The sequence below is a fragment of the Phaseolus vulgaris genome, chromosome 1, assembly GCF_051622355.1.
Source record: "Phaseolus vulgaris cultivar YP4 chromosome 1, ASM5162235v1, whole genome shotgun sequence".
Classification (NCBI taxonomy): domain Eukaryota; kingdom Viridiplantae; phylum Streptophyta; class Magnoliopsida; order Fabales; family Fabaceae; genus Phaseolus; species Phaseolus vulgaris.
In genome coordinates this window covers 45,653,470-45,666,116 of record NC_143498.1, presented here as the reverse complement: position 1 = coordinate 45,666,116, position 12,647 = coordinate 45,653,470, and the positions used below count along the sequence as shown (strand labels likewise).

Sequence of the window (12,647 nt, the reverse complement as noted above, 5' to 3'; positions counted from 1 at the left end):
AAAAAATAATGAGAAATTTGCCTCAAAACAATTATTGAATAAATTTTTTAAATCATTATAAAAATACAAGAACATTAATGGGACGAATCAAATAAATAAAGATAGAATTGAAATTACAAAACAAAGTAAGAAGAATAATACAACTTAAAAGAGAAAATGGATTGAAAACTGACTAAAGCAATGATATTTCATTTGAGAGTCCACACTTCGGTAGAAAATTGCAAAGGTAAACGACGAAAAATCAAAATTAACTTTTAAATCTAGATGTAGATGAATGGTTGTTAATGCATGGAAAAATAATAATAATGGTAGAGTTTTTGTTTTTAAAATTAACTTCTTTATTTCTTGATTTTCTATGCCCAGAAGCAATTTGTAACATTTATTATTTATGAAGTAAAATAATTAAGGATATTTTGGTAAAAAATAATTAATACTGGGGGCAATTAGAAAATAGTGTTATAGAAAGGAAAAAGAATTCAAAATATTATCTTATAATTAAGATAAAGATGTGTAGATGACATAGACTAAAATATCTGTATCTACATAATCAAAATTCTTCTATTAAATTACTCTTGAAAGTTTTCTTTTAGAGTGTATTTATATTTTGGTTCTTAGATAAGGTGCGACTAACGAATGAAAATATAAATATTTACTTAATAGATGCATTTTTAAAATACTTTCTGTGAAAAAATTTATTAATACAGTTTTATTTTTAATTTATAAAGAGTATATCAGTATTTTTGTAAACAAGTTATTATCCATTTATAAAATTATATTTTTGTTATTTATTTTTAAAAATTCATATACAACTGTATTAATAAATTTTAGCTATTGAAAATAGATAGACCAATCTCATTTTCATTATCCAAAACATAGAGAATAAATATATTAAACTAGAGTGAAACTTAATTAAAAAAAGTTTTCTTAAACTACATTTTATATTTTGTCACATGCGTGTGCATAAAATAAAACTCCATATATAATTCCTAAATATATTAAACACTGAAACTGGCCTGGAATAGTAATGGGCCGAAATAAGAGCCAAGCCCAGGCCCATGGCGATTAAACCCTAGTCAGCATGTATATATAGAACAGAAAGAAGCAACCCTAGGGTTTGTTGTTCAACCGAGACGCAACAATGTCGAAGCGAGGTTCGTTTTAACAGTCGAATGCGTTGATTAATTACTCTCGAAATCGATCATCGTGTCTTAATTAACCATTTTATGGCGTTTCAGGTCGCGGAGGATCGGCGGGGAACAAGTTTAGGATGTCACTGGGTCTGCCGGTGGCGGCGACGGTGAATTGCGCCGACAACACTGGCGCCAAGAACCTCTATATCATTTCAGTGAAGGGGATCAAGGGGAGGCTGAACAGGTTGCCTTCGGCTTGTGTTGGAGACATGGTTATGGCCACCGTCAAGAAGGGAAAGCCCGATCTCCGTAAGAAGGTGTTGCCGGCCGTCATCGTCCGTCAGCGCAAGCCATGGCGCCGAAAGGACGGAGTATTCATGTACTTCGAAGGTATTGCACTTTCTCTCGCCTTTGATTGATGTTTTTTTTATTACGTTGTTGTTTTCGAATGATTTTTTATTTGTCCGTTTTGGTTTGCAGATAATGCCGGTGTTATCGTGAATCCAAAAGGTGAAATGAAAGGTATGGACAGTGAAATTTACTTATGGAACTTCTCTCGATAGTGTTTAGTTGCAATTTGAATTGTTGTTGTTCTTTAAATGCGTTTAGTGTTTGTGATTGAGTTTTTGCTATTAATGGTCATGTTATGCAGTGTTACTTGTTGGGTTTTGTGTTTGATGGAGTGTCACTTGAATTTGTAGGTTCTGCTATTACCGGACCAATTGGAAAGGAGTGTGCTGATCTCTGGCCCAGAATTGCAAGTGCTGCCAATGCTATTGTTTAAGTTGGGTTTCTAGTGTTTTTGTAATGTCTTTCTTTACTTTAAGTTGTTTTTTAATATTTATTTAGGTTGAATTGCAGACAATGCGTCACATATAGTTTGTCTTTGTTTGACTTCTCAGTGAGAAGTGTTTTGATGGGAGATATTGATAGTTTATAAGAGCTGGTTTTTTGGTTATTCTTCTCATCTTAATTTATTGTTTAATTTGCTTTGATATGTTGCTTATCATTGTGAGTGCATGAATTTATTTGTATTTTCGAATGATGTTTAGACGAGAGAGGGATAACATGCCTTGTTCTGCAAGAATTGTCTGGTTGTATTGCAGTCATGTGGCATGCATTTGTTAGGTTTTAATTTTCTTAAGCTGTTGGAGTAGTGTGATAAAATTTAATTGTAGATCTTGTCATTTTCTTTTTTTGAAGTCCTAGAGAAGGTAACACTGACCCTTTCCCCTATTATGAAAAAACTGGAATTTTTAGTTTAAAAATCTAACTACCCATTTAATTTGTTTTTGTGTGTCCCAGCTATATTCTTCTTCCAACTGCCTTGAGCCTTAGGTCGTTTAATCCCTTTTCCAATTTATTAAGGGATAAAACTTGCATAAAAGTATTTTTGTTTGAGTTACTGAAAACAAAATTGTTGTGAAAGAATAACACCTTATTATGAGCAAAGCTATTGAAATTTGGTTATTATAATTTAGCATTTCATCCTACAGAACCGTGGAATATTATTTGTTTTTGAAACGACTAAAGTAGATAATTATCGCAGCATTTTATTCAATTAAATTTGAATAGTTGTGAGGATTTGCTATTGTAAAAAGGTCTTGATTAAAACGAATGGTTTTTCTTTTTGAATTATTTCGGAAGAATGATTTTAATTTATATATTTTTTTAAAATTCATTGTATTCCTTAAAAGGTTACTTAAATGTTTTCCATCTGATCCAACTGATTCAATTGACAGAAGAGAGGAAAAGTAATAATGTCTACTTGAATTAACAAGTAACACAATTCACAAAATACTGCAATTTTCTAAATGAACTTTATTTATTTGGCATAACTTGAAATTTTGTGAAAGAGTTTTAATTGATCTTATATTGAACCCTAAACACTATACAATCATCCTAAACATTCCCTCAATTTTTTTGAAGAGTTCCGTTAACGTTGAAATCAGGTTTTGGGATTCCAACTTTTTTTTTATTTCTTTGGAAAATATCATTTGAAATCAACTGTTGTTTTTAAACAACTATTTGATAACTTTTTTAATAATATAATATTCAGATAATAAAAATTAAAACATGTTATATAATAAAATAATGATATACAGTTGTAGGATGGTTCAATGAAATATGAACGCACATTTTGTTTGTAACTTTACATTACACTTTATTTAAGCAATGACATTATCTGTCCCTCAAATCAAACTGAGTTCTTTGAGAATTTGTTTTTTTTAACCCAAATTTTTGTGATGGGAGGTTTGCATGACATGGCATCTATGCCGCAAATTTAAATTTGTTAGTGATAAATTCATGAAGGATAAATGCATAAGTAGCAGAAATTGAACCCAAGTGGAAAAGGCCTTGTTCGAGGTAGTTCAATCCTACCCTTATTGGTGGACTTCATTTCATTTACATCACTGCATGAAACAAAGCTAAAGCTAGTGATTCTGATCTGGTTGTTTTCATACCTTGGAGCACAAGAGGAACTTGCCAAACCATTGAGCAAAAAAGGGTAAATCACAAAGGATGCAGATAGCAAGTTCTAGTGGGTAGAGCTACACCCGTATAGAAGACTCTTCAAAAAAGTGCTTGAGCACTTCATTGATGTTACACCACTTGACGGCTTATTTTCAATCCATTCCATGCTGGGGACATTATTAATCTTTGAAAAGGCCACAAACTAAAGTTTGATCACTTGATGCAGTGTTCATGATGATCATGCTCTTCATTTCCAGCAAATAAAAACTTGACACCCTATACTGTGTGGTCCACATTTGATAACCTACCTTTCATAATGCATTCATCTAGTCTAATTCCTCATGATGCATGTCTAATAGCATCACATGTTGTCACTTGATCTTAAATGTGAAGCTAGCTAGCATAGCCAGCAGAAGGAAGATGTCACAGTTTTATATCCCTCAAAGGACTCAGTTCTTGAAGCTTCAGTTCAAAGCAAAAATGAGAGTTAGCCCTTTAGTGACCCTTGGTAATGTCCCAAGAAAGAGGTTACTTGGTTGTGGCACTTCATCAAGAGTTCTCAGACAGCTAGTTTGCAAGTTGAAGCATAGGTGGAAGAAAACTACGGGGTGGCACAAGAGAGGTCCACAGTACAGCTATGATTTTCGCAGTTATTGCCTCAACTTCAGTGATGGCCCTTCAAACGACCATATCCACACGCCTCCTCCTCTTCTTGGCTGATGATATGTCTTGTCTTTAGAATCTTCCCCTTTGGTCATTTTTATGATCAAAAGTTTGCACACAATTTGTGTCCAGGCGTTCATCAGATGTATGGTTTCACTATTCAAAGAACGTTTTCAAAAGTACTTATATATTACTCATTAAGGTTTACATCATCAACAGTGAAATTTGAATTTACATTTCTTAAGATGAATAATAAGTTTTCCTACATTTTGTTCTCTTTCTAGTATACTCATACTTTGCATATGCAAACTTGCTTTAGCCATTTGTATTCAATCCTTTGTTATGATGAGCATATATATATATATATATTGAATTGTGATCACAGATTTCTTCTCTTCTCTCTGGAATCTGTTCAAATTTCATTTTACAGTGGTAAGGGTCTCACTACATGTGATGAGATGTCCTCTTAGGAAAATAAAGATCCACTACCCCATATCAGTACCTCATTTATTTTTCAACAAAATAAAGGTACAAAAGTTTGAAAAATTGCTTCCCTTAGCTGGAACATGTACAATATTATTCAGCTTACTTTATTTCCCTTCTGGCCCCCTGTTAATCCTTTTCTTAAACAACCTAATTAGCGATTCAATCATTTCCTAAAACACCTGTATGTCACTATGTCTCTGCCCTATGGCAATCCAGAGATTAAAGGACCTATAAACATCTTTTCAAACACAACTAGGATTCGGATTCAGAATATTGTCCATGGCAATAACAGAATGAATGATTTGTATACTGAGATCTTATGTAGCAGAAATACAAAAGAATAACAGACTAATAAATATAACAAAACTACTAAAGACTTTTATTAGTGTTGTCAATATCAATGATAACATTTCACCGTCTTTCCAAAAAGGTGCCCGTGATGTGTGGCAATGATGATGGACTGACCCAAAATTCTTAAAGAGTGCGTAAAAGTTAGCCGAAAGAAGTTTTCTTCCAACCTGGAATACGGATGAACACACATCAAATAATTTGAATCCTTACTAATAAGTGAGGTGCAACAAGGTAGTATGATTAATGCTTCTGATTGAAATTCTCTATTGCGGCATAAACAAGTTTCAATTTTATGTATAAACCTATATACAACAGTAGTTTCTAATAATAATAATTTAGTAAAAGGTAGCCATGGATATATAAGTTAGTGTAAATTTTATAAGTCGGTTTTACTTGTTCAGTTAATTTTAAGTTCTTTTCTTAATAATATATGTATAGAAACACTCATGTATTTATTTTCTTTACATCAGGTTATGTATTTAGTAAATATGATTAGCAAACACAACCAACAAAGTGGAACGAAATAATAAGGCTCACATGCAGGCCATTTAATGAGTGCTATTGAAGTTAATACTTGTAATTATGAATGACTAAAACTAGTTGTCAATTATCCAACTGTACAAAGTACTGGTATACTACTTTCGAGTTTTCACCCCAAACTTTGAATTACTAAGCAATTCAAAATACTATTTCTATGTTTGTTTTTCAAGCTTGCATGTTACATTTGCCACTAAAATTATATGCAGACAATGATTTTTGTCTACAATTTCACATATCCTTAAAAGGCCATGTATATTATACTATAATGTCGATTAATTCACACTGTTTTATGTAAATTTTACATCATTGGTAAAATTTGTACACTCAAAATCAACTGGTGTATTAATGTGTTGGACAAGAATGATCACCTAGCTATAGTCACTGTGTGTCCCACACTCCATTTCACGCCTATATGTATTTTCTTCACTCAGTTTCCTTTTTCACAGAATTCATCCATCCCTCTCTGTCAAATGGCCAAGTGTCTGGCACTCTCACTGATCATATTAGGCCTCTTCATTGGTCTGGTGAGTCCAGAATGGAACATACTGAACCTATGGGGAAAAAGGGTTGAGGAAGTGAGTCCAGAATGGAATATACTGAACCAAAGATGGGGGGAGAAAGTGGTTGGAGACAACTTGAAGAGCTACTGTGAGAGTTGGAGGATAAATGTTGAACTAAACAACATTAGGGGGTTCAGAGTTGTTCCTCAAGAATGTGTGCAACACGTGAAGAAGTACATGACTTCATCTCAGTACAAAGCTGACTCTCTGAGGGCAGTGGAAGAGATTAGGCTCTATCTCAGTGGGTACTGCACTTTGAAAGGTGATGGCAAAGATTCCTGGATTTTTGATATTGACGACACCCTTTTGTCCACAATTCCTTATTATAAGAAGCATGGTTTTGGGTAAGTGCCTAATACTACTAAGCCTTTTGTTTTTATTATATATATATATAGTGCACACACATGTAATTAACTTTTGGTGTTACTCTAATCTAGTATAATCATGGGAACCGTTCAGATTTCAAGCATTAACTAGTTTACAGTAGACATGATGATTATGACACCATGTCGAGTAGATTCAGTTGCTGCTATTTTTGTCCAAGTGGTGCAAAACTAGTTCATGTCATTAATGGTGAAGATGTTGTGGAATCAATTCATTTTTGTTGGTTCAATTTGTTTATATTTGCTGTGTCTTTTACCAAGGAAGTGCAATCTGTGATGCGTCATATAGTGACGTGTGTAAGTCACTCCACATTGTTTTATTTCCACTGACGAAAGTTCCCAAAGTTGTTAGAATAATTTAGCCAAAATTCTTTGTGAAGATTATTCAAAGAAAGAAAGGTGAATTAGGTCACTAAGCTAATCTGATGTAGCCAGGATAACAAATCTCCTTTCATTTGAATCTAAAAAGTGTAAAGAATTGGTATTTAATTTTGAAATACTTGAAATCAAGAGTTGCACATAACTTGTTTGTGTTTGTTCTGTAACGAAAGCAATATGGACAAATTTCTTTTGATGTTGTTGATTATGAAATTTGTTGTTGATTATTAACATTAAAATACACCAGGGGAGAAAAGTTGAATGCAACATCTTTAGAAGCATGGATGAAGCAAAGCAAGGCACCAGCTCTTGATCACACATTGGAGCTCTTCCATGAAATAAAGAACAAAGGCTTCAAAATCTTTCTGGTTTCTTCAAGAAAGGAAATCCTTAGATCTGCAACAGTAGACAACCTAGTCAATGTTGGGTACCATGGTTGGGCTACTCTTAAATTGAGGTAATCAATTCAATGTTAACGGTTTCTGTCAGAAATTGAGCACTTAGTTATGGGACCCTAATGTCCTACAGTAAGAAATTTAGCACAGTATCCCTAACAAAATTGAATAACTTGGCAGGGGTTTTGATGATGAATTGATGGAAGTAAAAAGATACAATTCTAAGGTGAGACAAGAATTGGTTGATGAAGGTCATCGTATATGGGGCATTGTTGGAGATCAATGGAGCACTTTTGATGGACTTCCTATCCCAAACAGAACATTCAAACTACCCAATTCCATTTACTATAAAGCATAAATTTCTCAATCTCCATCATATATATATATATATAAAACTTTTACCTTTATCACCATTACCACAAGCTTTTGTCCCTTCATCTATGTCAAAGGTTTATCACAATGGAAATCTTCTTACTCCATTGTAAAAAAACATGTGGAAAAAGGGAAAAGGCTATTTATTAAAAAAGGGTCATGCTAGCTTTACTTCTTCTTTGCCAAACAAAGAATCATGGCTATGCTCTATTTTTCTACTTTTCTTCCTCACTAGGACTAGATGCAATGTAAAATATATAAAAGCAATTTTCAAAGTGTTGATGACATGCTTTTCAATATGTTTTTGAATACCTAATATTTATGGATTTATTGCTGACTAATTATTGCAACACAAATTGATCCATTAATTTTTTTAAAAATTAATTTATATTATTGTTAAATAGTTTTTAAATTTGTATCTAATTAGTGACCAATATTTAACTACCAATTATTTAAATAATTAGATTTATAAACAAAGATTGTGTTTAGTATCTGGTCTCTAATTTAGTCACTACAACAACTAATTATTTTTAGTCTATAAAATTAGTCTCTATTTCATGATTTTCTTGTAATGTATAAATAATACATTAGGAAAAAATAATTATGGAAAACAAAATAAAAAATATATTTAAAAAATTGAGTTTGAAAAAAATTAGACAAAAATATAATTCTAAGAAGCCTAATCCAAAAAAATATTTCATAAATATAAATCTATAAATATATTATAGAATACTAAATTCGAAATATATTTTGACTTGCATTCTCCACTCCTATTAAGAAGCTAAAAAAGAGATTTTCGTCAATTTCATATAATGTTAAGGTGCATGATAAAATTTTTTGGCAAAAGTTCTTGTTTTATAGGTATACACTCTTATTGTCCAAATATAATTTATAAGAAAAAAAAGGTGTAGGGTCTTAATGATGACAGTAGATAATCCCATTATTATTATTATATTCACACATCTCACTTTTCTTCCATTTCATTTTTTATCTTTAGTTTTGCAAATTAAACTATTTATTTGGTTTGTTCTTTTTTTAAGTTTCATTTATATCCAGAAAATAATATATTTCATTTTCACTCGTGCATAAAAGTTAAGTTTTGATCTTCTTTGGTAGTATCACATAATTTTTGTTGGTGATATAATTTTGTTATACAAACTTAAGTTCTAATTTTTTCATGAATAAATTTAAGTATTTTAATTGAATTTCTAGTTGTTATCTTTTTTAGTGATGTATTAGAAAATATAATTTTTTTATTAATATAAAATGATATTATGATTATTTAATAATTGAGTTTTATTGATTTAATTAAAAACATGGTTTATATAATCATTATTGTCACATGCACTTTTTGATAGTTTTGATTGATTGCATTAAAATAAGAAATATAAGAAAATATAATAAAAATCATCATATCGTTATTGTATTAATTACAAAATTTCATAATTTTTAGCATTTAAAGACATGATGAGACAAAACAACAACTACATGTCGAGTTAAGAAACTAAACAACAAAAACTCAATTAAAAAATATAAATATTTTATATGTTTAATAAAAATAATTAATAAATACTTAATTAGAAATACTAAATTTTATAATAAAAATAAAAATTTAATTAAATCTAAAAACTTTTTAGCGGTGAAATTTGTTATTTTTTTTCTATCTGAGTCTTTATTTCTCATAACATTATTTATTACCTCTTTCCACTTTCTCTGCCTTTCTTATTTTATGCCCTACAAAATAACATTTTGCAAGTGTTATATATTTTCAACAATTCTTTTTTGAAGAATATATTTTCAGCAATTAACACTTTAATAAAAATAAAAATAAAAACAAATTAAATCCTTGCATGAATTTTGTGTCAAAACTACAACATTATTTAAAAATTAACATCACATCCAACATTCTAACAAATTTTTTTTTCCATTTCATCATGTTCGAAGAAAACTGTTTTATCTATTTTAAAAAATAACTTTTAGATAGTTCTTTTCGAAATATTTCTGGAATATATTTTTCAGAACACATTTTATTAATTTTGGATTTGTCAATTCAGAAATAAAAAAAAAATATTTAGGAAAGAATATTCTGAAAGGATTTTTTGTCTTCAAGATTTCCTATTTTGAAAATACTTACGACAACCTTATTTTGGAATCACATAAAACACTCTTTACTTACGATAACCTTATTTTGGAATTACATAAAACTGTGAAAAAGTAATTTTGGAATCACATAAAACTGTGAAAAAGTAATTTTGATATTTTAAAGAATGTAGGGGTGCAGGAATAAACTTCCTAAATTTTTTTACAAGTTTTACTATACTCTTAAAGTGTTGCACTTTTATAAGCTTTTATTAGCACTTCAATTATTTATAATTTTAAAATTAATTTAATTATTATATTTAAATATTAATTTAATGTGATTATAATTACATGAAAAAAATAATTGTGATAGAAACTAGTATTAATTCAATGGGATTGTAATTAAATGAAAAGTAATATTATAAACAATTAAACTAAATGTTACAATTAATTTTTATTTTAATATTATTAAGTAATATTTTGCATGAATGAAAAATATAACTTTTTCTATTGATTATGATTCTTAATTGTTTTTATAATGACACATTTGAATAATTATTCTTTCTAAAATTGGTAGTCCATGTACATATAGTTTCCATATTAAAAATAGTTTTTATTACTAAGATTCATAATCTTACATAAGTCTTAACTTTAATAATCGCTATTATCATATTTAACAGAATTTTTCACAATATATTAGTCTTAATTTAAAAATTTTACTAAGACCTTTGCATATAAGAGAAACTCAATTTGATTCCAATTTAAAAAGTACACACATAAAACATAAAAACTAAACGTTTTTATTTTTATATAATTGTTGCACTAAAAAAAAACATGAAATAAAAATTAATTTTAGATAAAAAATAATTAATTATTATAATAATTAAATTAGAAACTATAAATAAAAATTGGTTCTAAATTAGTTTTTATTATTGTTAAATGGTTTATAAACTGATATCTAATTAGCAATCAATGTTTTAACTACAAAGATTTTAGCTAATTAGATACTAATTTAAAAACCGTTTAACGATAATATAAACTAATTTAGAACAAAAAAATTTAATCCGGAAAATGGTCTCTAATTTAGTTACTATAACAACTAATTATTGTTGGTCACTAAAAATTAGTTTCTACTTCATGATTTTATTTTCTTGTAGTGTTGTCATATGTATCGTTTAAAAAAAAATTATATTTATTAAAAAATTATATAATTTTATGATTAAAATCTAGAATTAAAACATATTAAGTATACCAGCATTAAATAAACTTCAAATAACCCAATTTAAATAATAAAATTTAATTATTTTTAATGTGTAACTTTTAAATCAATACAACTTTATAAGACAAAAATTAATTTTATTAGTTTATATTAGTTAAAAAAAATTTAAAACTAAATTTAATATTTTAAAATTTGTTCCATATATTTATTATAATTTAATTATAAATTGTTTTAATTAATTTTTATAATTAATATATACCTTAAAAAGTATCTTTTATTCTTTTTAAAAACTTAAATATACTTTTTTTAGCCCATAAATTTTAATTTTTTCAACAAGTATTTTTACATTAATCTTTATAAAATAAGTAAATTTTAATTTTTATCTTTATTAAATATTTTTCCATGGTTTAATTCCTTTAAAATCTAATATATTTATTTTTACTTTTAAACTTTATTTGAAGATAGATGAATCAATATGTACCCATCACATGATGTTTTTTTATTAAGACTAGTCATTTGGATAAACCCTAAACTTTTGATTGTGCACCGTGCTTTTTAAAATATGAATAGTTTTTTTATATTATAATTTATTGGTATTTTATTAAATAAACCTTCTTATACTTAACTTGAGACTAAAGAGGTATTTTATTAAATAAACCTTCTTATACTTAACTTGAGACTAAAGAGGTATTGTTATCTTATTTAAAAGAGAATATAACTTATAAAAAAGTTCATTAACAAATGAATTCAATAAAATTATTTAGAATCTTAAAAAAAAGTAAAAGGATATTTTTTTTTTACTTGAAATAAATTAAAATAAATAAATAAATAATATTAGTTAAGATTTAAAATAATTTTTTTTAAAGAAAACTATTTAGGATTATATCTCTTTGTAGTAGTTAAAAATTAGAAGATAATCAACCATTAACTAGAACTTATAAATACACTAGCCATAATAAACACAAACAAAACAAAAATACTATGGTTGGAGATTATTTAAACTTTTGGATCAGAACAACACTCAATATAATAAATTAGTTTTAATAAGAACTTAATTAAAAATATTCAATTTATAAGTCACATAAAAAAAATTATGTTTCTTTTTTATTTTTTTATTTGAAAACAATTAAACAATTGACACAAAAGATTAGGGATGTCTTGAACACAAAATCAAACATAAACACTCAATTTAAAAATATAAATTTTTGAATATTTAGTAAAACAATTTTTTAATAAAGATTCAATTAAAAATTCACAACTTTATCATCAAATTAAAACTTAACTAATTTGAAGAACTTAAACATTTAAAAAATTATAAAAATGGATATTATTTTAAATGATTACATCATCTTTTCACAAAACATATATACATGATACTAAGAATTAAAATTAAAATTTTTACCTTTTGTGAGAACTAAGACTAAAGAAATTTATTACCAAAAACTAAAGTCTAAATTTGCTATATTTTTTATGAAAATAAAATATATATTAAATATTTTTTTTAATTTGAATCTTCCAAAAAGAGGTATAGAGAATTCCAAGCATGATAATTTCAAAATGCACAAATTAAACAGGTGTTATTATATTTTATTTTAAGATCTTAATATAACTTAGCA

General features: G+C 27.9%; 2 protein-coding genes across 2 annotated transcripts; both read left to right on the top strand.

The window, feature by feature from the left end:
• The first annotated feature begins 1,119 nt into the window (after window positions 1-1,119).
• On the top strand, window positions 1,120-2,088 carry LOC137814320 (large ribosomal subunit protein uL14x/uL14z/uL14y). The gene is made up of 4 exons (XM_068616992.2): window positions 1,120-1,151; window positions 1,236-1,520; window positions 1,611-1,652; window positions 1,832-2,088. The coding sequence occupies exons 1-4, from the start codon at window positions 1,139-1,141 to the stop codon at window positions 1,912-1,914; spliced, it is 423 nt and encodes a 140-aa protein (XP_068473093.1). The 5' UTR covers window positions 1,120-1,138; the 3' UTR covers window positions 1,915-2,088.
• Window positions 2,089-6,037: 3,949 nt separating this feature from the next.
• On the top strand, window positions 6,038-8,032 carry LOC137814316 (HAD superfamily, subfamily IIIB acid phosphatase). The gene is made up of 3 exons (XM_068616986.1): window positions 6,038-6,549; window positions 7,214-7,423; window positions 7,542-8,032. The coding sequence occupies exons 1-3, from the start codon at window positions 6,116-6,118 to the stop codon at window positions 7,717-7,719; spliced, it is 822 nt and encodes a 273-aa protein (XP_068473087.1). The 5' UTR covers window positions 6,038-6,115; the 3' UTR covers window positions 7,720-8,032.
• Window positions 8,033-12,647: the final 4,615 nt, after the last annotated feature.